The sequence below is a fragment of the Schistocerca gregaria genome, chromosome 3, assembly GCF_023897955.1.
Source record: "Schistocerca gregaria isolate iqSchGreg1 chromosome 3, iqSchGreg1.2, whole genome shotgun sequence".
Classification (NCBI taxonomy): Eukaryota; Metazoa; Arthropoda; class Insecta; order Orthoptera; family Acrididae; genus Schistocerca; species Schistocerca gregaria.
In genome coordinates this window covers 357,756,920-357,782,136 of record NC_064922.1, presented here as the reverse complement: position 1 = coordinate 357,782,136, position 25,217 = coordinate 357,756,920, and the positions used below count along the sequence as shown (strand labels likewise).

General features: G+C 43.8%; 1 protein-coding gene across 1 annotated transcript in view; it reads right to left on the bottom strand.

Annotated features, from left to right (window-relative positions):
• The window catches only part of LOC126354038 (F-box/LRR-repeat protein 16), a 766,827-nt gene extending 742,146 nt beyond the window's left edge, over positions 1–24,681 (bottom strand). The window contains exon 1 of the mRNA XM_050003382.1: positions 24,043–24,681. Within this exon, the coding sequence (XP_049859339.1) occupies positions 24,043–24,591 (549 nt within the window). The 5' untranslated portion in view covers positions 24,592–24,681. The remainder of the gene's footprint in view (positions 1–24,042) is intronic.
• Between the last annotated feature and the right edge of the window lie 536 nt (positions 24,682–25,217).

The window sequence follows — 25,217 nt, the reverse complement described above, 5'->3', positions numbered from 1 at the left end:
CTTCCCTAGAAGCGAATGTGAAATGCAGTTCACAGATCAGAAGAGCCCAAAAGCACACCACTTACAATATGAACATCACTATAGAAGCAGTGCGGCATTCAAAACAACCTTCGAGTTGAGGACAGTTTTGCTTTTACTTGACACATTCATTTACAATCATTTTAAGAAGGTTATTTCCACAGTTCGAAAATATTTGAAGAACATCATATTTACCGCCAAGAGATGCTGCTAAAATTTCTTTATTGAACAAAGGATCACCATCAGGTTTATAAAATCTTTGCGACCCCACACTAGGCCATTTAAAACCAATGCCGTCATATAACAGAACCCATCAATTTGTCACTATTTCATAACAGTGACAAATTCATGGGTTTCATTATCTGACGCCATTTTATTATATCGATACTATGATTTAGTAAGTATTTTATGAACATGATGATGGTCCGTGGACCGAAACTGTTGCTCCAATAAAGAAATTTTACCAACAGCCGTTGGTGGTAAATCATGACATTCTTCATTTACAAGGAAGTCAAAAAGTTTCAATGATCAGTGATGGCTAAGCAACATAAAATTGTTGCAATGCCATCAATTTCAGCTTGAAATATCATGTTTACGAAGAACCAAGGCGGAACAATAACGAAGTGCTCGGATTAAAAAGAGTGTAAGACAGGGATGGAAAGCTTGAAGAGTGTGATTACAGGACGTAGAGATTAGACTGAACTGTCTAATGAGAGCAGCATATAGGTTGAATGTAAACCGTAGAAAAAATGAAGAATACCAGAAATCAGATTAAAGATAAACTTATTATAGAAATTGGCGACCACGAAGTAGAAGAAGAAACTTTGCTATCTTAGAAGCAAAATAATACATGAGGGACGAAGCAAGGACAATGTAAAAAGAAATCTAGCACAGATACGAAGAGGGCATTCTTGACCGAGAGAAATCTTCCAGAATCATACATCGGCATTAATTTGAGGAATAAATATCTAAGAATGTACGTTTGGAGCACAGCATTGTATGGTAGTGAATCATGGACAGCGGTAGAACCGGAACAGAAGAGAATCGATGCAGTTGACATGCGGTGCTGCAAAATAATATTGAAAATTAGGTGGACTGACAAGATAAGGACATGTGATAAGACATCGGGGGAAAACTTTGATCGTTCTAGAGGGAGCTTACAGAGCAAAAATTTCAGGGAAAGACAGATATTGGCCTACACGCAACGAACTACTGAGGACGTAGGGAGCAGGTGTTATTCTAAGATAAAGAGATTGAAAAGAGAATAATTAGCGGCGGACCGCAGCAAACCATTCATAAAACTGACGACTCAAAAAGGAAAGAAGAAAGTCCTGTACTGGATTTTACACTCTTGCGCACAATGGAACTTGCGGTGCGAAGGTGGAAAGTAGAGCAAATCATATTTTTCAGGAGACGTAGGAAATTGTTTTGAAACGCAAGGGCCCAGACATGGTTTCTTAGGCGAGCTACTCGGCAATAGTCCCCGGCATGATATAATAGGTAATAAAACACCGAAAACTAGCCACGAAACCAGTGAAGCCTGACATTGTCAGGAAGGAGACGACGGTTTTAATGTGATTAATGAAATAATAACTTTTTAAATTCAATTTTTTTCCCTATTGCATTAGTTACTAATGCAACTGGCCATCCTCCTTCCTTATTATCGTCATCTTGCGAGATTATGGTTTACAACGAGGCTCGCTCACGATGAAAGTTGTAACTAAATAATGTCACATTCTGTTCACCCACAATACGAATGCGTGTAACTGCATGCGCGCCCGCCCGGTTAGCCGCGCGGTCTAACGCACAGCTTTCCGGGCGGGAAGGCGTGCCGGTCCCGTGCACGAATCCGCCCGGCGGATTAGTGACGAGGTCCGGTGTGCCGGCCGGTCTGTGGATGGTTTTAAAGACGGTCTCCATCTGCCTCGACGAATGCGGGCTGGTTCCCCTTATTCCGCCTCAGTTAATGTAGGCGATTGCTGCGCAAACACCTTCTCCACGTGCGAGAACACCATCATTACTCTACCACACAAACATTGGAGTTACACTCGTCTGGTGTGAGACGTTCGCCGGGGGAGGGGGGGGGGGGGCTTCTCCGGGGGCCGAACCGCACAATAACCCTGGGTTCGGCGTGGGGCGGCGGTGGGGTGAGTGGACTGCTGTAGCCTGTTAGCCTGTTGTGCGGTTGTGTACCACTGAGGGCTACGGCGGGAACGAAGCCTCTCCGTCGTTGCTAGGTCACCAGTACCCCCCCTCCCCCCCCCCCCCCCACACCAAAAAAATGACTGAAAAGACTGAATGAGTACAGCTAATGACGAGAGTCCTTACTGCATGTTCACCGCTTTTTACGGTTTGCATGCTCTGAAGCTGTATAAAGCAACCGAAACTGGTTATCGTGCTTCAATGGTTTAAGAGGAAAAATATAAACGGTCTACGCGTTAAAAAATTGAAAATTAAAAAGTATTATTTCATTATTCATAAAGTGTTGCCAGAAATCCAGTTTCAAAGTAATGGGTCAGTTTTTGCACTGAACGATCTTAACGGGTATATAATGTTCGTAGGATTATCAATGTGTGATACTGCTTAATATTATCCGCATATTTTATTAAAGAAAATCGAACTTTAGTAATGTATACTGCTGGCCACTAAAATTGCGACACCATAAAGGCGCCAAGCAAAGAACGTCAAATTGGTGTGTTCTACAAGCATCGACATGCAAATGATTAACAATTCACAGCAACCGCACAGCATAAGTAGGAGTAACGCCATCTACATTTTGTGTATATGGAAAAACTACGCAGCGGGGTTTCCTGTTAAGAAATAGCATTTGAATATTGGTTGTTTGTGATAAGATCGTGATACGTTTGACACTGGCAGGTTCGTGGCCACTCGACACTCTGGTTTATCGTTCCATTCCATTGCTGCGCACTTTGGCTGGAATGTGAAAATGGAATCGAACTGTTCAGGAAGGCAATTATCATCGCCACTAAGAAACTCATCGACACAGAGGCACGAAATGGACTTATTTGCAGCAATAAACATATTGACCAGAGAGTGCGACGATGTTTGGAGCACCACAGCCTGTTGTTGTTGTGATCTTCAGTCAGAAGGCTGGTTTGTTGCACCTCTCCGTCCTACTCTATCGCCTGCCGGAGTGGCCGAGCGGTTCTAGGCGCTACAGTCTAGAACTGCGCGACCTCTACGGTCGCAGGTTCGAAACCTGCCTCGGGCATGGATGTGTGTGATGTCCTTAGGTTAGTTAGGTTTAAGTAGTTCTAAGTTCTAGGGGACTAATGACCACAGCAGTTGAGTCCCATAGTGCTCAGAGCCATTTCTAAAGAAGTTTCTAATCACTTCTCGCCCGCCGGCTGCTGTGACCGAGCGGTTCTAGACGCTTCAGTCCGGAACCGCGCGACTACTACGGTCGCAGGTTCGAATCCTGCCTCGGGCATGGATGTGTGTGATGTCCTTAGGTTAGTTAGGTTTAAGTAGTTCTAAGTTCTAGTGGCTGATGACCTCAGATGTTGAGTCCCATAGTGCTCAGAGCAATTTCAACCATCTTCTTGTCCGGACTTATTATCGGCCATGGTTCACTTCCATACATTGCTACACTCCATGAACATACTTTCAGAAAAGACTTCCTGACACTTTAATTTACATTCCATGTTAATTAATTTCTCTTCTTCATAAATGGTTTTCTTGCCATTGCCAGTCTACATTTCACATCCTCTCTCAATTTCTGCCATCGCCAGTTATTTTGCTGTCCAAATAGCACAACTCATCTACTACTTTATGTGTCTCGTTCCCTAATCTAATCCCCTCAGCATCACCTGATTTAATTCAACTACATTTCTTATTTTACTTCTGTTGGTGTTCGTCCTATATCTTTCTTTCAAGACAGAGTCTATTCCCTTCACGTATTCTTTCAAGTCCTTCGTTGACGCTTACGGAATTACAATGTCATTGTCAAACCTCAAAGGTTTTATTTCTTCTCCCTGGAGTTTAATTCCTACTCCAAATTTTTCTCTGATTTCCTTCAATGCTTGCTCAATGTACAGACTGAATAACATCAAGGACACGTTACAACCCTGTCTCACTCCGTTGTCAATCACTGCTTCTCTTTCATGCCCCTCAACTCTTATAATTGCCGTCCGGTTTCTATATAAGTTGCAAAGGCCTTTGGCTTCTTGCATTTTACATCTGCTAACTTCAAAATTTCAATGTCTAACTTCAAAATTTCAATGTTGGCGCTTCCACTGATGCGGCAACAGAGGAGGCACAGGGCTGCCACCTTGTGATCTTTCCACACGAATCACTGTCCTGCGTACAGCGCAGCGCGGTGGAGTACCGGTGCGTGTGAAGGTTTTCCGTCCGAAATTGTCCAGGTCCCATGGGGATGGCGTGCCACTAGACACAACCTCTGGTTCGTATAACTCATAATTTGGAGAGCGCCGTTACATTTTTGGCATAAGCGCAGTAACTGTGTCCTGTCTCCCATGACACTATCTTCAGATATATCTGTATTGAGCTGTCATACCTCGGTACAGAGGGTTTCGGGTCTTGTCTTGCCTAGAAAGTTATGACACCTCTCACTCACTGAAAACAGTCATGCGTTGCCAGAAGACTGACACGCCACTATTCCCAAATCACGGACGTGGTTGAGCTCTGCCATAGAGTTGAAAAAAATGGTTCAAATGGCTCTGAGCATTGTGGGACTTAACATCTGTGGTCATCAGTCCCCTAGAACTTAGAACTACTTAAACCTAACTAACCTAAGGACATCACACACATCCATGCCTGAGGCAGGATTCGAACCTGCGACCGTAGCGGTCACGCGGTTCCAGACTGAAGTGCCTAGAACCGCACGGCCACAACGGCCGCCCATAGAGTTGAAGCAGCACAGGAAGACGTACCCGTATCTGTCATCCAAGCTCATTTATACTCGAACCCCGGCCGGATTAGAGCCGTTGTTGCTGTCATAGGCGGAAGATCTATATACTGAATTTCGCATCCTGTATTAAATGTGGGTCAACAGACTATGATATTACTTACTTAACAACCTTCATTGAGAGCGAGCCTGGTTGTAAAGCACAATACCGCTAGATGATGGTAATAAAGAAGGACGATGGCCAGTTGCATTAGTAACCAGTGTAAAACACAAATTTTAAGTTTAAAAAAGCTTTTATTTCAAAAATAGACCACCGTCTTCTCCCTGGCAGTGTCAGACTTCACTAACTTTTTGGTTGGTTGGGCGATGTTTTATTACCTATTTAATCATGCCGAAGGCCATTGCCGCGTGCAGGAGACCATGTCTGGGCCCTTCGGAATCAAAACAATTTCTCATGTCTACTGGGAAAAGAAATGCTTTGCATACTTGGCTCCCATGCGCAGCAAGTTCCATTGTGCGCAAGAATGTGAATACAGGATTTTTTTCTTTCCGTTTTGAGTCATAGAATAAAGACTATTTGTTCATTCGAATTCGAATCTGGATATCACCTACAAATTTAATCTTTTATTCTTCATATTTTTGCAGTACACGCAGAATAAATAAAATTACGTTATATTCTATCCTTTCTGGTGTTGCAATTTCACTGGTCAGAAGTGTAGATACTGGTAAGTTTTTGCCTAGCGAGGCAGCGCAGTGGTAAGACACTGGGCTTGCATTCGATGAGTGCCGCGGTCGAAACCCCCACCCAGCCAGCTAGATTTAACGTTTGAGTGGTTTCTCTAAATCGCTTAAGCCAAAAGCCCGGATCGTTTCTTTGAAAAGGACACGACTCTAATGACCTCGTTGTCGAAGGGACGCTAAATCCTATGCAGCTTTCCTTACTGCCGAGTTCGTCTCGCTCAGTTTCATCTTGTCTGAGTTGTATTGTACACTGTCCGATAGTATCATCAAGTTCTTTGTGTTCCGAAATATGTACGAAGAGCTTTTCAGCGCCTAGCCTCTTTCTCTTCATTCTTAGGGGTCACTAAATGCTCGCGTATCTAGACGATCATGCCTTACCTTATATCTTTCTTTGATCACCGCAGCCTATAAACAAATATCTTGATTTAATAATTTAGTGATAATTTCTATTGAAATCTTCACGTTTGTTTTGATAGCATCAAGACCATTTAATGACCGTTGCTTTGATGGTTATTGGTTACAAGATTTTGAAATCTAGAATACGTTCTGCCCAAAAATGTGTATCAATTCCTAAGGGACCAAATTGCTGAGGCCATCTGTCCCTAGACTTACGAACTACTTAAACTAAATTATGCTAAGAGCTACACACAAACCCATGCCCGACGGAGGGCTCTAGCCTCCGGCGGGAGAGACCGCGTCTCAAACCGTGCGACCACTCCGCGCTTCACGTTCTGCTCCCATTTAATAAGCAGCTTTGTTCTTCTGAGACAATGAACGTACCAAGTTTTAAACGAGTCATGGAGTGCTTAATGTGTCCTTTATTTTTATTTCACTCTTTTCAGCACAAAAACTAGGCGCATAGAATGGATGACAACGAAGGCTGTGTGGAAGTATTCATTTAATTGTGTCAGTGAAGTCGGTGAACAGTTTTACACATCGTGGCATTGACGCTCTACAACTTTTTTCCACCAATTCAACATGTGCTGGCTGTTCTAGAGTGGTGATCCATCCACCAGAGTAGATGCTGCGCTGTATGATATTAACGCAGTATGTGCCAAAAAAGCGAACAGAAATATGGAAAATCTACCTACGAACAACCCGCCGACAGACAAAGATACAACGGTAATATGGGCTTTTACTGTCAGATCTTAAAAACTAAATTTCTGGATGAGAAACCGCTCTTTGTAACACAAAGTGGTGCATCTAAACATTAAGTTGAGCTATCGCTATTAAGCTCAAAATGAAAATAATTTGACAGTAATTCTTTTCAATATCTCAGACTGAAATATTCCAAGCGCTCCTAGAATTCTTTGCCAGAAAATGCCTCCAAATTCAGCGTCACATACTACACTGCTGGAAGCAAAATTATAACACTTTAAAAGATGGTGTCGATTTTGATGCGATGACAACCGGGGAGAAGGAAGACGTAGTGATTGTGGTTTTAGCGCCACACTCCAGCTGATGGCGTACTGGTACAACTATCAGAGCGCCATCTGTGACTGCTCTTTAAAAGGGAATGTTCACAGCCAGTAGGCTCAGTGTGGTGCTGACATGTAGAACAAGCAGCCATCATGCCACGAAGACGCACTGGTGCTTCCTGCAGCCACCTTAAAGACACTGAGAGGGGTCAAACAGCGTCATTTTGAATGACGAGACGGTCGTTTCGGAGAAATGCCACAGAAGTTGAGTATAATGACTTTTATGGAGACTACTCTATAGAAATCAGCATGGGTTTCGAAAAAGACGATCGTGTGAAACCCAGCTCGCGCTATTCGTCCACGAGACTCAGAGGGCCATAGAAACGGGTTCCCAGGTAGATGCCGTGTTTCTTGACTTCCGCAAGGCGTTCGGTACAGTTCCCCACAGTCGTTTAATGAACAAAGTGTGATTGGTTTGAAGAGTTCTAGATAACAGAACGCAGTATGTCATTCTCAATGGAGAGAAGTCTTCCGAAGTAAGAATGATTTCAGGTGTGCCGCAGGGGAGTGTCGTAGGACCGTTGCTATTCGCAATATACATAGATGACCTTGTGGATAACATCGGAAGTTCACTGAGGCTTTTTGCGAATGATGCTGAGGTATATCGAGAGGTTGTAACAATGGAAAATTGTACTGAAATGCAGGAGGATCTGCAGCGAATTGACGCATGGTACAGGAATGGCAATTGAATCTCAATGTAGACAAGTGTAATGTGCTGCGAATACATAGAAATAAAGATCCCTTATCATTTAGCTACAATATAGCAGGTCAGCAACTGGAAGCAGTTAATTCCATAAATTATCTGGGATTAGGCATTAGGAGTGATTCAAAATGGAATGATCATATAAAGTTGATCGTCGGTAAATCAGATGCCAGACAGATTCATTGGAAGAATCCTAAGGAAACGCAATCCGAAAACAAAGGAAGTAGGTTACAGTACACTTGTTCGCCCACTGCTTGAATACAGTGTGAGATCTGTACCAGATAGGGTTGATAGAAGAGATAGAGAAGATCCAACGGAGAGCAGCGCGCTTCGTTACAGGATCATTTAGTAATCGCAAAAGTGTTACGGAAATGATAGATCAACTCCAGTGGAAGACTCTGCAGGAGAGTCGCTCAGTAGCTCGGTACGGGCTTTTGTTGAAGTTTCGAGAACATAACTTCACCTAGGAGTTAAGCAGTACATTGCTCCCTCCTACGTATATCTCGCGAAGAGACCATGAGGATAAAATCAGAGTGATAGAGCCCACACAGAGGCATACCGAAAATCTTTCTTTCCACGAACAATACGAGACTGGAATAGAAGGGAGAACCGATAGAGGTACTCAAGGTAGCCTCCGCCACACACCGTCAGGTGGTTTGAAAAGTATGGATGTAGATGTAGATGTAGAAGTTGAACGTTCCACGTCAGTTGTGCAACGGCGATGATAACAGTAGATACGTAAAAGTTCTGACACTCGTAGACGATCTTTTGGACGTCCACAAAGCACAGACGCTCGCCAGTACCGTCAAACTGTAAGGGCAGCAGTGGCAGATCGCAGAAAAGAACAAATGTCAACCCACCCCGTGTGTCAATACCAACTTTTGCGAACGGGATGCTAGCAATGGACTGCGTGCACGCACACTTTAAGCCCGTTTTCAACTCGCGTCACAGCATCGTCGTGCACGGCTCGGCTGATGCCGTCAGCGGATTACCTGTACGAGGGGGGTTTGAAAAGTCCGTGCAAAACTAAAAACTACTTACGTGTTTGGGGTAAACCATTTTTTTTCGACATAGCCTCCTTTTAGATATAAACACTATTCTATTTTGTTGATCCCTTCCGAATAATAGGACTTATCCAGGTCTGCAAATGGCTATTAGTTGCTGCAATCATCGCCTCTTCTGAGTAAAATCTTTGTCCCGCCAGCCATTTCTTCAAATTGGGGAACAATAGTTGTCCGAAGGAGCCAAGTCTGGAGAATAGGGGGATGTGAAACGAGTTGGAATCCTATTTCCATTAATTTTGAGACCACAACTGCTGAGTTGTGTGTTGGTGCATTCTCATGATGCAAAGGACAATCAAAAATGGTTCAAATGGCTCTGAGTACTATGGGACTTAACATTTGAGGTCATCAGTCCCCTATAACTTAGAACTACTAAAACCTAATTAACCTAAGGACATCACACACATCTATGCCCGAGGCAGGATTCGAACCTACGGCCGTAGCGGTCGCACGGTTCCAGACTGTAGCGCCTAGAACCGCTCGGGCACTCCGGCTGGCTGCGGTGCAATCGCCGGCGTTTTTCTTGCAGCTCGGTTTTCAAACGGCCCAATAACAATGAATAATATTCACCTGTAATAGTTTTACCATTTTCCAGATAGTGTAGGGAGATTATCCCTTGCGAATCCCTAAAAGACAGTCGCCATAACCTTTCCGGCTCAAGGAATGGTTTTCCCCTTTTTCTGGTGCCGATTCTCCCTTGGTAACCCATTGCTTAGATTGAACTTGCGGATACCTTTCTCATGTCCAAATGTTTATGCATAATATTATGTATCCGTTCATTCGAGATGCCCACAGCACTAGCAATCTCACGCACCTTAACTCTTCTCTCGTCCATCACCATATCATGGATTTTATCAATTATTTCTGGAGTCGTAACCTCCACAGGGCGTCCAGAACGTTGAGCATCACTTGTGCCAATATGGCCACTCCGAAAATTTTGAAACCACTTGTAAACTGTTCTAATCGAAGGTGCAGAGTCACCAGAATGTTTATCAGGCTTCTCTTTAGTCTCCTGAGACGTTTTGCCTTTCATAAAGTAATGTTTAGTCAGCACACGAAATTCTTTTCCGTCCGTTGACAATCACTCGACTTCCTTAATTCACACGAATCCCAAACACAAAGAAATTGAACAATATTGCTGAAACTAGGTGTGCGTTCATTCCAAAGATGTTACTAACTAATCATGACCTCGATACGCGCCGGTGGTTCCGTCTCTCGGGCTTTGCATGGATTTTTCAAACGCCCCTCGTAGGATGGAATGACGCGGCTTGATCTTCAGAAACGAAAGCAGACTCTACCTGTATGCAAGTTATGGTCCTTGGCTGCTGTGTCTAACAGTGCTTTAGTCCGGGACTCACTGATACCGTCCCATGCCTTATGACCTGGTGTGCGTTAAGCTACAACTCTCGTTAACCTTAGGATGGAATGACGCGGCTTGATCTTCAGAAACGAAAGCAGACTCTGCCTGTATGCAAGTTATGGTCCTTGGCTGCTGTGTCTAACAGTGCTTTAGTCCGGGACTCACTGATACCGTCCCATGCCTTATGATCTGGTGTGCGTTAAGCTACAACCCTCGTTAACCTTAGGCGTTCGTGGAGAGAACATTGACCCGCTCTCGATGCTATTAAAACTCCCCAGGCCCAACTTAGATATAAAGTCAGTACTACAGCGTACTACAGCTGCCCTGTGCGGCAGTGATTTCGTCGAGTGTCGTTCGACCAGTTGTTCTGCCATTCTTGTAAAAGGAAGGAGGTGTGCTACTCCAACGAGATAATGCACGCCCACACACCGCCCGTGAAACGCGCCGTGTTGTGGTAGACGTGCAGCAGGTTCCCTGGGCTACGCGCCAGCTGGACTTGTCTCTAATCGAGCACGTGTGGGACGTGATGGGGCGGCAAGTGAATCGCGCGACTCGTCCACCAACAACTCTTATTACAGAGCTACGCGATCAGGTACGGATAAACATGTTCGAAGAAAGCATTTGTCGTCTTTACGAGCGACTGCATACCAGAGTCACGGCCTGCATTACTGCTCGTGGGGGCTACACTACGTGCTAATAAATGTGTCTCATCGTAGGTCCATATTTAGTACCTCACAACCGCTTGAGCTGCTGATCCGTAATAGTAGTCATTCCGTGTGCTCCATATACAGAGTGTAAATTTTAAGTTGACACACCAGAATAACTCGAAAAATAAGCTTCATACGTAAAAATGTGTAGAGTCCAAAAGTTGGTTATTTTCGAGGGGGACATCTGCTGGTGCTAAAATCAGCCCGCCACCCCAGCCCCCTGGGGGTGGGGCGATAGGCAACTTCAAAATTTCAAATGGTAACTCCCATTTTTTTACTACAGAATCAGATTCTACATTAAAAAACTACGTACATTTACTCGTAAACATTTTTTTTGTTTCTTGGTAGTTGGCGCTGTAATTCAAGAAAATCCATGTTCTCATTTTTGCGTGGAAAATGGTTACAGTTAAGTGAAAAATACTTATTTATTTGGTAAGTTTTGATTCGCTCAAACTAAAACTCTCCGTCTCTCCCCATAGGGTGGGGTTTGAGACAGAGGAATCCGAGTTTTACAAATGTTAAATTAATATTTGGGTCAACATTTGTAAAACTCTATTTCCTCTCTCTCAAACCCCACCCTATGGGGAAAGACGGAGAGTTTTAGTGTTAGCGAATCAAAATTTAAGAAGTAAATAAGTATTTTTTATTTATCCGTAACCATTTTCCACGCAAAAATGAGACCATAGATTTTCTTGAATTAAAGCGCCAACTACCAAGAATCAAAACAAATGTTTAAGACAAAATGTACGTGGAATCTGATTCTGCAATAAAAAAAATGGGGGTTCCCATTTGAAATCTTAAACTTGCCTCCAGCCCCAACCCTAGGGGGCTAGGGTGGCGGGCTAATTTTAGCACCAGCAGATGTCCCCTTCGAAAATTATCAACTTTGGATTGTACACGTTTTTTCGCGTGAAGCTTATTTTTCGAGTTATTCTGGTTTGTCAACTTAAAATTCACACCCTGTATATTGTTTATACAATGAATTTTGAATGAATTGGAAACTTTTCAAGAAGTATTCTAATTTTTCTGGTAGTTTATAACGATAAATCTTTTCCCCGTTAATTTAAATTTTAGCTCCCGGAACATATAGAAATCAATGAATAGTTCAAATTCCTCTTCAAGCTGAGGTTATTCAAGTTCTAGTCTATTTCGACAAGAACAGGAAACAAAATCAGCAATGGCTTGATGAACTATCAGCAGTTACCGGCTCTTAATTGTGAAAATCATGAAATATCTATAGGAAAATTAATGGCACAATACGAGCCCGGTGAGTCAACTGTTGCGCCATGCCACTCAGTTCTGGAATTCTAGAAATCCGGTCACGGGTACTTGTAAAGTGAAGGGATAATTAGAAGGCGACATACATTGCCTGATTGCCAGATTACGGACCAGTACCTCAGGTTAAATTCAAACATTCTCCGCACTGTCGCTTGTAGCGAAGGCAAATACCACTGGTAAGCGCTCCCAGCTCGGCAGCCGCTCCGTGCTTTTCTCTGCCGTCACTTTCCTTTACTTCCTTCCCATATTCAACCAGAATACGAGGCGTGTTTTTTAAGTAATTACCGTTTTGAAATTAAAAAAAGACGTGCTAAGATATCCCAATAATTTTATTTTTACATGAAAGCTCGTACCTTAATCTACGCACTGACCCCATTACAGTCTGAGTCTTCCGTGTTTACGTTGTGTACTGAGTGTTTAAGATGCCTCCGATAATCGTGAGTCCCGCCGACTGTGAAATACGGACTGTTATAAGATTTCGTTGTGCTAAAGGCCTAAAAGCGATCGATATTCATCGTGAGATCTGTGCAGTTTACGGATAAAACATTATGAGTGATGGAATGGTAAGAAAGTAGGTGACAGCATTTAAAGATGGCCGCACAAATGTGCATGATGATCAACGGAGTAGGCGTCCTTCGGTCGTTAATGAAAAGTTTGGTGCAGGAAGTGGACAATGAGAGAAAACAGACGCTTTACGATTTCCTCCTTGCGGGATGACTTTCCTAATGTTTCTCGTAGTGTTTTGTGTGGTATTGTGACCGAGCACTTGAATTGCCGAAAATTGTGCACACGTTGGGTACCGAAAATGTTGACGGATGTGCACAAAACCAAACGTTTAGACAGTGTATTGACTTCCCTTGAGCAGTACCACAACGACGGTGATGATTTCTTAAGCCAAATTCTTACGGGCGATGAAACATGGGTGGCCTACGTCACACCAGAATCAAAGCAACAGTCCATGGAAGTTGAGCAAGGGCGTCGTTTTGCTACAAGACAATGCCCGTCCGCATCTGGCGAATCAAACCGAAGATCTCATCACACCTTTTCGATGGGAAACTATAGTTCATCCTTCGTACAGCCCCGATCTTGCGCCCAGTGACTATCATCTGTTCCTGCACTTGAAGAAACAACCTGGGCGGCCAGCGTCTTCATGACCATGACGACGTCAAAACAGTGGTGATGCAGTGGTTAACAAGTCAGACGGCAGACTTCTATGAGGAGGTTATTCAAAAACTGGTACAACGGTTTGACAAGTGCCTCAATATTGACGGAAATTATGTAGAAAAGTAGATTAAGGTACAGGCTTTCATGTAAAAATAAAATTATTGAGATATCATAGCACGTCTTTTTTTTAATTTCGAAACGGTACTTACTTAAAAAACACGCCTCGTATTACAATTTACAAATGTCCATACTCACTAATATAGCCGTTCATCTTACAGCTGGTACAGAGATCGTACGAAGGTGACGCATAGGGACCTATATTGTATCCTCGTCAACAACTAGGACGTATACTTTACGTATTGTTTCCATCGAGAATGGAGAACAGTCATTGACTCCAGTAAGAGGGCAGAGTGTTAATCGTCGTAAGCTGACAGGAAATGCAGTCCTCAAAGAAATAATGTTTTTCCTTAAATGAATTCGGGTTCACGAAATCGATTTGCTAGACTTGTATAAAGTAACATTCGAATATCTCTAAATTCATCTTATTCTGACACTATTTGTGTATGTATACACATTATTTCAGTCTAATGACGACTGCGATTAATTACTTCTCTTAATATTCTCGACTAGGGAAAAAACTTCCTCCGTTCTCCAAAGGCATTAGAGCTAAAAATTATAACGTAACAAGAAACATTACCCAGTGTCTTCAGGCAGCTTGTCTGTTAAAATAACAGAAGCTCTGGGGTATCGAATGGTATTAGTGAATTACTGGTGATCAAATCCACTCGCTTAAAAATTAATAAAACTTGTTACTTTTAATGGCGTACTAGCACCCCAGTTCAGGGAAACGGGCCGTAGATACAACAGAGAGTAAAGTGAATTCGTATGTCTGAGGAAAGATTCTGCTTTTTTTCCCCAGGCAATTTAAATTATTCTGAAGAAGGAAGAAAAGTATTTAACTCGCCCTCGTCTCTAAAGTCGCTAGAGACAAGGCTGGAACAGCAAATACTCCGTTCATTGTTCAAAAATCTTCCTATTCATTGTTAAAAAATCTTCTCAGTATGAGCTCCAACTGGGTTAAGGAAAAATAAACTAAAATATAAAAATCTAATGCAGGTAAGACGGCGGTGAGTGAAACGCAGATCCTGCCAGATTCTGCTTAAACTCCCTCGGTGTCGTCTTGCGTGCATTTATAAGGTCATAGTAGATTCTCTGTGAGCTTTATTGATTTTTGTCTGTCTCTGACTATGATCAAATTAATGATGATATGTGAGTGGTTTCGCCGTACAGCAGATTCTCTCTCTCCTTGTAGAAACAAAGGCAGCGTTCTGCACGCAACGACCCCGGAGTATTAAAGAGGGACAAAACAGGTCAGCTCTGAAATATACTCGCAACATCTCTTACCTACCTTTGCCTCCTCTGATGAAGCTATTTTTATATCAAAGAAATAATGTTTTTTCTTTCCATAATTACTTCACTAATATCGGCGATTTTCTTAAGATACGTAACTCTGAATAATTTTGGAGGTAACAGCTAGAGGAACAACCAGTGATCGGTGTTGTAAAGCGTTATGCTCAAATACAGTCTAAATCCCTTTGTCCACGTACAAAAATTGCTAGTTTCGACTTATGTTACACAACGTCAGAGGTACTATATTTCTTTATGATAGTATTCTTCTGAACGAGCAGTACTAAATATATGTTGTAATTATATCCCACGTTTAGTAATGCACTAGATTGGCGTGGGGCTGCAACGAGTAGGTTTCTGAGGAAATGGCGAGTCGCCGAAACAATCTAGTGGTTGACAACAAAAACCGTACACAAACTGAGAAAAATCCAAAAGGTGAAAGCGAAGAATCGTCAATAGCGTACAAAACAAAGCCACAATAACAAATCTAGAGAGAAAACTAGCAAACGATTAACTGTGTGCAAAGTAACGTCGGCGGTCGGAAAGCGTGGAAACATCAATATAGCTGAAAGAGGAAAGGGCGCATTCTTTCCTCCTAGTTTACGCCGTCAGAGGATATTGCCAACTGACGTGAAGTCCTCACCGCTCGCGGTTCGGACGCGAAGAGTAACAACTTCGGATATCTTGATATCGATGTCCGACTGCAGCGAAGATTATAAACCAGGTCCTGCTCTGAGCTGCATTATGAGTTGCATATCTGAAGGAGACTAATGTAGTTGCAAAAGATAACATTTAGGTAAGAAAATGAAGTGACTTGCACTATATTTGCACAAAATACTTTGTAGCTCTGAATTCTATTTTCTCAGTTCTTTACTTTCTTAATTTTGTTGTTCACTGACAGGATAAGGCGTGTCTTGTGACAAGGGAATTCAAAAGAGAGATTTCTTCGGATGAGTCACTGAACTGACGAGTGAGAATTTCCGAAAAAGAACGCACAGAATTAATCGCACGAATGTCTTCTTGAAAGTAGCCTTATCTGTGATGCCACTAAAGGCATTCAGAAGAATAATCTCTTTCGTAAGCAACAAAGCATACGTTACATCTGTCATCGGACCCGAGGACAGAATTTCCTAGATTGCTTCATGCGGGAACGTTGATGAAAAACACACCATTTAAAAGATGCACCAAATCCACAAATTTGAAGATACGGCAATGCAATTTTGTACATGTTTTACATAAAATTAACACATTTACTCTTAACTTTCTTGGATTATATGTATTTAACATTTTTATGGAATTTAAAAAGATAATTTTCAATAAGTAATTTATGTACATTTTTCTAAGAACCTGCTAAAGAGATTTCTACAAAATGTTCTCTGTTTAATCTTTTCGTGTATAGTAAGCTGCACTCATGAGATTTTTTAATATATCGAACAGGAGAATTATAATGATTTTTGATTATAATTCTGAAGGTACAATACAAAATTCATGCAATATTCTAAGCACTTTGCCCCATATCTCAGTTTACACTTAGTCTTTCAAAATTTATTCTTGAGATAACATTTATTGGGTTTATAGAACCAAGTGCACAGCCTAATTTTTTTCTTATTTTACCTCTTCAGGAGACCCCAGATATGTACTTACGGTCCTCTTTCCCTTCAAGAGTTTCTCTCTGGTTTCTTGTTTCCTGCCTTCTTTCCTCTACCAGGTTTTCAACTGACTTTTCAACTGCAGGGAGGCGCTGTAGATCTATTTTTCTCAAGATGTCGTGAGTGAATTTTTCTGTATTAATACGCATCCTCTCTAATACCTTCATCCTCCCTACACCCAACTATTAAATACAAGAACTCCATCATAAGTAGTAATTCTGACAACTGTAAGAGATGAATATGTGGTTTTAGGGCATCGTTTCCATGCGATTGAATTTAGAGACTCATTTGGATTCTTGGTTTTGCCATCAACAGACCTTTTTAGAAGTTCAGGATCGCCCAGAAACCTGTAAGTTAGCTCGCAACATGCAGGAGACAGTTTGGAAGCTTCTCCTTGTGAATATAGTGGCTATTATGCCTCTGAGCCTGTAAATACACATACCAGCTAATATGACACAGGTGATAAATGGGGTGTTCCTTGGTTGACACCATGTGGAAATATGTAGCCCATACTGCACTTTACGTGTCACTTACACTGGAAGGATTCTATTTGACAGCTCAGCTGCAGTACACTTGAAGAGTGTCTACCATCTTTTCTGTGAATCTGTTGTGTCCACCAATGCCCTTTCCATCATCCAACTTTTTGCACTTCATGTCACTGACAAGTTGTCTCAGTCTAGAGCTCATTCTCTTCTCGTTGTGTCCACAGTCTTTTATTTGTATGCCGTGCAAGTTTGCTTGAAAGTAATTCACGGAATCTTTGTTCATCGAGCTAGTACTGGAGCGTTGGTTCAAAAAGTGGGCGTGGTAGGACGATCGCGTACTGTCAACAGTCGTCAAGCAATGTGTAAAACGCTTGTTTTACCATCAGTGCTTTTATTCTAAAACGGAATACCAATCGGTTTCAGCCTTGGACCATCAATCACGGGTAAGGGCTAAGATGGCTTAAGCCACCACGTTACATTTGTCATTTCTTAAATACTGTGTAGAGAATGTAATGAACGTGAGTATACGACACAGTACTTTTAGAAACAAACATTACGAATACTAAATGTATACAGGGCAGTACTGAAGAGAAGATCAGAGCTATAAGTATTACACTCAATGTAATACACAAATCAAAAATCATTGCCTCCGTTCCTAGAACTACTGAAGATACACGTTGACTGTGGATATTTTATCACAGACAAATGTTCAGAGATGTCACTAAAACCGCCCAAAGATGTAAACAACCATGGACGAGCAGCGCCGATTAGACGGAGGAGATCCTACAGCCAACCAGTTCTAGTCATTTCACGAGGAAGGAGGTACACGGTTCGTGTTTCCTGTAGCTCAACCATGCCTAGACGGTCAATGTCCCGGTACGATCACGTTCGCATTGTTACTTTGTGCCAGGAAGGGCTCTCAACAAGCTAAGTGTCCAGGCGTACGGAGTGAACCAAAGCGATGTTGTTTGGACATGGAGGAGATGCAGAGAGACAGGAACTGTTGATGACATGCCTTGCTCAGGATGCCCAAGGGCTACTACTGCAGTGGATGACCGCTTCCTACTGATTATAGCTCGAATGAACCCTGACAGCGACGCAACCACGTTTTAAAATGCTTTTCGTGCAGCCACAGAACGTTGCGTTGAGACTCAAACTGTATTCAATAGGCTGCATGATGCGCAACTGCAATCCCCACGCCGGCCGGAGTGGCTGAGCGGTTCTAAGCGCTACAGTCTGGAACCGCGCGACCGCTGCGGTCGCAGGTTCGAATCCTGCCTCGGGCATGGGTGTTTGTGATGTCCTTAGGTTAGTTAGGTTTAAGTAGTTCTAAGTTCTAGGGGACTGATGACCACAGCAGTTAAGTCCCATGGTGCTCAGAGCCATTTGAACCATTTTTGCAATCCCCACGTCCATGGCGAAGTCATCTTTGCAGCCACGACACTATGTAGCGCGGTACAAATGGGCCCAACAACATGCTGAATGGACCGCTCGGGATTGGCATCACGTTCCCTTCACCGATGAGTATCGCATATGCCTCCAACCAGACAATCGTCGGAGACGTGTTTGGAGGCAACCAAGGCTGGACGCGTAAGTCGCGCTGTCCAGCGAGTGCAGCAGGATGTGCTTCACTGCTATTTTGGAGTGACATTATGTCAGGCCGACGTACGCCGCTGGTGGACATGGAAGGCGCCTTAACGGCTGTACGATACGTAAATGCCACCCTCAGACCGATAGTGCAATCATGTCGACAGCATACTTCCGAGGCATTCGTCTACATGGACCACAATGGTCGCCCCCATCCTGCACTTCTTGTGAATGGCTTCCTTCAGGATAACGACATCGCTCGATTAGAGTGGCCAGCATGTTCTCCAGTTATGAACCCTACTGAACATGTCTGGAATAGATTGAAAAGGGCTGTTTTTGAGGAGTGGGACAATCTGGACCAACAGTACCTTGATGAACTTGTTGACAGTATGAAACGACGAATACAGGCATGCATCAATGCAAGAGAACGTGTTACGGGGTATCAGAAGTACCGGTGTGTACAGCAATCTGGACCACCACCTCTGAAGGTCTCACTGTGTGGAGGTACAACGTGCAATGTGCGGTTTTCATGAGCAATAAAAAGGGCAGAAATTATGTTTATGTTAATCTCTATTCCAATTTTCTGTACAGGCTGCTGAGCTCTTGGAACCGAGGTGATGCAAAACATTTTTTGATGTGTGTTATATCCTGTAAACATGGGCTCTGAAGTGCATACCTTAAGAAGTATGAAAGCATGTTAATCTTCACTAGTGTGAAAACACATCTCTTCTACTGAATACGTGCAAATATCTCTGAAGGTATATATTTCAGAGCCCATGTTTAACAGACTTTTTTTTTTGCTTCGATTGATCGTTCCTGTCATAGCACTAAATACAGGTACATACCATTCCTCCTGGGACACCCTATATAATTCAGCATTTCCATCTTCGTTAAGTAACAGGAGAGTACGACAGAGGATAGGAATATTACAATTTTCAACACTGTCGTATGTTGTAATTTCAGTGCCAATTTATTAGCAAACGGTTTCGGCGATACTCTTCGTCATCAGGTTCTCTAAATATATAGTGGGTTCAGTTTTCCCGAATGACATCAATCAGAAAGTGCCTCGTGAAAATAACCGGTATCCGCATCAGCTCTAGTAGAAAGCAACCACACACGATGAGACCACAAAAAGGCGTACGTATCCTGGAAACGAATAAAGATAAGAGTAAAATCTTCAAGGTTTTCAAAAGCGGAATCTTATGGACACATCGTAAAAATTACAGCCATTTGCTGTGCATAGCCGTCTCGGCATCCGCAGCTGAGTTTTAGTACCCCAAAAAAGTTTTTCTAACGTCCTCGCTAAAGGATGAAAATTTTTGAAAACGGGGAGATGGTTCTTCTTGATAAATGTCAAGAGAATCGTTAAAATTTTCGCAATATGCTAAGGTTATTTATTATTTAGATTTCGCCTCATACAGGATTTTGTCTAGAAGCAGGATAACACTGAACCTCCGTATACTGGAAACGGATCGGTAAACCGAGAAAATTCACAAGGTTGTTGGAGAACGGGATCTTGGGAATACATCGTAAAAATTTCATCCATTTCCTGTGCATAACCGTCTTGGAAGCCTCGTCTGGGAGTGGTCCGCTCGTCACGGTGAAAATACAGTAAAACAATGGCGGGGGGGGGGGGGGGGGAAGCTTTTCGTGGAACTGCTCACGAACTATTAGTACCTCCACAAATCCCATCAAGCCGACCTAAGACCACATCGGATCAAAGCGAACCAACCTCTTTGCTCCATTTGCCTATGCAGAAGGAAGTGTGTAATATTCATACCTCGACCCTGATCTGTAGGGTAGTGACACTAAGAAAATGCTTCTTTTGGGTATAAAAATGGTCCCAGCGCAAGAGCTATCCAAAACACTTGACCCTACCTTTTTATCACCAGTAGAACCCGAAGTATGATCACCAAGCCCCATGCACACCGACAAACGTTAGGTAAGTGAGAGAGTAATATCCAACGGCAGACACTTGATGGTTCAAATGGCTCTGAGCACTATGGGACTCAACATCTTAGGTCATAAGTCCCCTAGAACATAGAACTAGTTAAACCTAACTAACGTAAGGACATCACACACATCCACGCCCGAGGCAGGATTCGAACCTGCGACCGTAGCAGTCCCGTGGTTCCGGACTGAGCGCCTGAACCGCTAGACCACCGCGGCCGGCGGCAGACACTTGATGTGGAGCGTAGCGCAGCGGTTTTCGGGCGGTGGGACTTCCTGACTGATGTCTTTCGGGAAAATTGAGCCACTATATATTTAGAGGAACTGATCATGACGAATTGCTTTGTCGAAATCGGTTGCCAATACAGTGATATTGAAATTACAGCTGACGATACTGTTAAAAATTGTAATACCCTGCATATTAACCTAGCGCTCACGAACAGGGGGTGGAACATCGGGAAGGCAGTTATCGCTGAAACAACCGGTTTCTGGTTACACCGGTTCATTTCGTCTCCAGTTTAACCTTACCGTTAAAACCGCTCAGAATAATTTCTGAAATAATCGCTTTTTCAGTGTTTTATTTCTGTTACTTCCCGTAACGTAAACCTCGAACAAAGTTTGAGAAGTTCTAATGAAGGCGAAGGAGTAGTTAATGATCGATATGGTGTTGAGGCTTGGGCAGAAATCTGTCTCATTGTCTCCAGCAAAGACTGAGAAGAATCTAATGAAGGCGAAGGAGTAGTTAATGATCGATATGGGGTTGAGGCTTGGGCAGAAGTCTGTCTCATTGTCTCCAGCAAAGACTGAGAAGGTGAAGGACACCGATGTGGCGACAGCGACAGAATACGGTCACTAGTTGGTGATTTACATTCATCACTACTTTTGGACGGTACCAATATTTCAGCCTGATGCAACCGCAATGTTAAGCACTCAGTCATTACCCCAAGTTTACAGCACATCAACAAAATTATTGGTACATCAATCAAAGCTAGCCGCGCGGGATTAGCCGAGCGGTCTTAGGCGCTGCAGTCATGGACTGTGCGGCTGGTCCCGGCGGAGGTTCGAGTCCTCCCTCGGGCATGGGTGTGTGTATTTGTCCTTAGGATAATTTAAGTTGAGTAGTGTGAAAGCTAAGGGACTAATGACCTTAGCAGTTAAGTCCCATAAGATTTCACACACATTTGAATATTTTTTGAATCAAAGCTATCTTCTCTTCCAAGAAACATTGCCGACGTTTTCTCCTAATATGATATCACAAATTTGTTCCGCTACCTCCCATTTTTGAGCTTCTTAAGCAAATAGAGCATTGTACTTCATTACTACCGCACTTCGTAAAATACTTCAGCAAACGTTTGACAGTACCATTTTGTAAGATTACTGATGATTGAAGATGACGGCGAGAAACTACCGTATAGACCGGATGGGAGCAAATCTTGCACAATGCACGTACAAGCGTACCGTTTAATGGGGCACGCTACAGGGCAACAGCAACAATACTATCTCTGCAATGCTGTATCGATTCTTATGCCATGTATTTGTTGTTAGTTTCTAACTGCAGGACTATTAAAGTAGTGCTGATCTTTTTTTCTAGTTTTCTTTCATAATACAGTATTCAAAGCAATGGAAGTTTTACAAATAAAAGCTACTCGTTTTTTAAAAGAAAGTCCTACTTAAAACCAAAAATTTCAGCACTAGCAACTTGTAATGCCAGTTTTACCCAGTTATTAGTAAAAAATGATAAATCCTGTTATGACCTAAACCAGATAAATACTGAAAAGCACTAGTTATTCACAACTAAAATACCGCTATCGGTTTTAACCGCTCAGTTTTTCCCATTTCTGCAGTTGGGCCCAAATTTCCAGGTAACCCTTCCAAATAAGCTCTTCAGATCCTAGATACCATGTGTTATAGGTGCAGGGTAATTTTCTGTTGTGTTTATGCACCTGAACTTTTTCTGGTCAGTGGTATCGTATACGACAGACATCGGGCTTGCGGCAGGTCACTTTTTCGTTCTTCTGCCGAGGCATCATGAGGCGTCTGCACTGACTGGAAACTTGAGATTCTGTATTTGTACATCGTGTCTCGGTAAAATAAGGAAAAGACGTCTTTTTCCAATTACTTGTGTTTTCACATGTTTTCATATTGCATTAAAACTGTGCAGACATCCCTCAGTTAATAGACAACTATAAATTAATGTTAAAACGGATTTATAAGCTTTAATCCCGTGAGTGTCATATATGATACCTCGAGATCCAATGCCGACATTGTTTATTTCAGCTGAAGTGCAATTACATTTTCCATCCGTTGATTACCAGAACTGACTGGCAACTGAGCGGATCAGTAGAATTAAGCTGGATGAGTCTGACAAGGAGTTTAATGAAACTGATGATGAAAGTGACACTTTGATGCAAAGAGATCAAAGCAAAGAAAGTGCATTAGAAGAAGAAGAAACTGTGCCACTTGCTCAAAATGGAGAAAGAAATGAGTTCTGGAAGCATACAAATTCGCAGGAAGAAGTGTTTTATTAAAAGAATCACTGTCTCCCACTCGACAGGATGCTCCCGAGAAAACTTATTTGTTATTTCTTTCGTTTTAATAAGGATGGCACGTCCAGTAACCACCAATCCAATATTGTTACTAACAGCCACAGATGAACTCAAGAAACCGTTTGAATATTTTTTACAATACTTTCTAGCTTCATTTTCTGAGGAGAAGTCACAGTTCACAAATATTAGGCACGTCAGTAAAACAGGAAAATGACTTAAATCTGCTGTAGAAAAAATGCACAAGTTTGGAGTCAGCATTGTCGCAGCATTTTTAGGAGTATCACGACGAAGAATGCGCTTAGACAGGAAAACTAGGTACCCAGTACTTTCAGAACACGTTACGATGGACATGTTGACCTAGTTTGAAATCTACAGCAAATATGAACAATTTAATTAATGAAACTTCCTGGCAGATTAAAACTGTGTGCCGGACCGAGACTCGAACTCTGGACCTTTGCCTTTGGCGGGCAAGTGCTCTACCAACTGAGCTACCCAAGCACGACTCACGACTCGTCTTGACAGCTATCAGCGCACACTCCGCTGCAGAGGGAAAATCTCATTCTGGGAATATAATTAATGTTTATGACTGCCTTTTGATAATTAAGGAATATGAAAGTGTGAAGTTAAGTGTATAACTGCCCTGCCTATCACCCGAGGTGTCATCTACAACACTTGTCAAAAGTTAGCTCACTTGTACTTTTAATATAATCTTTATGACTGCCTTTTGATAATTAAGCAATATGGAACTGTGAAGTTATGTGTATAATTGCTCTGCTTACGACCCGAGTGTCATCCATGATACTCGCCAGAAACGTAGCTCACTTGTACTTTTTGTGCTCGGGACTGAAGATGCTGTGAGAAAAATTGTATCATTAGCGACAGAAAGAGGAAAGATAGAAGTGACAGTGGTATGAGAACTACCCCTGCCACACAACGTAAGGGGTAAAAAGAGGAGCAGTGAATGATTGAGATCTAGCTAGAGCCACCGGCGTCAGTAAGGGCAAGCGCACGCTCACACACCTGTGCCAGCGGCCTACGTTCGGCGGCCGAGAAGTACTGCAGGAAGAACCTGGCGAGGAACATCTCGTCCATGAGCAGCTGTTCCCAGGAGTTGGGCTGTCGGCGGTGTTGCAGCTGCGGCTGTCGGCGGCCCGGCCTGGAGGCCGCGGGGGTGGCGCCCGGGGGAGGCGGGGGCGGCGCGCCGCGGCGGGACAGCTGCGGCGTCCCTGGCGACGCCGCGACGCCGCCGCCGCCGCTGCCGTTGACGACGGCGGGCGACGCCGCGGACGCCGACGCGGGGACCATCGCCTTTCCCGACGGGCGCAGCCGCGACGGCTTCTCCGGGGCGCCGGCGCCGCCTCCGCCCCCGCCGCACAGCGCGTTGGTGACGCGCTCCATGACGCTGGCCTTGGCGGCGGCCACCACCACCTCCCCGGCGCCGTTGGCGGCCGGCGCGGGCGACGGCGCCCGGTGGTGCTTGCCCGCGGCGCGCAGACCCAGCCCGTTGATGCGCTTGGTGAGCTCCGCGCTGGCGCGCTCCACCACGCCCTGCGCCGAGATGGACGACATGGCAGCTGCCTGAGTCGAGTCGAGCGGAGCGGACACGGGTCGGAACGGTGTCAGGAGCGCGGCAACGGCATCCCGCAGCGCGCGCCGCCGCACACTGCCGGGTCGCGCCGCGCGCCGCCGCCGACCGGCCGCCGAGCCTGCGCCGCCGGCCGCGAGAGGCGCTCGCGGCGCGCCCTCGCTCGATGGCGTTCCGCTATCGATTATTTTCGGGAGCGAGGCCACCCCTCGAAAATAAACACCCCCCTGTGAGCCGACGCTGCGAGCCTCGAGCCCGTTCCACCCCCGACCGACGCCAACAGCCCTCGCAGAGGCAGCGCGTATCAAGGTCGGGTCACGCACACTCACAGCGACCGCCGCTCGCGGGCTGCCGCGCTGCGCTGCGCTACACGCCAAGTGTCTGCGATGGGGCGTGTCTCTCTCTTTCCTACCGGATATACCGGGTGATCAAAAAGTCAGTATAAATTTGAAAACTTAATAAACCGCGGAATAATGTAGATAGAGAGGTAAAAATTGACACACATGCTTGGAATGACATGGGGTTTTACCAGAACAAAAAAAAAAAAAAAAATTCACAAAATGTCCGACAGATGACGCTGGACAGCAAAACGTCAGTGACTGCACATGAC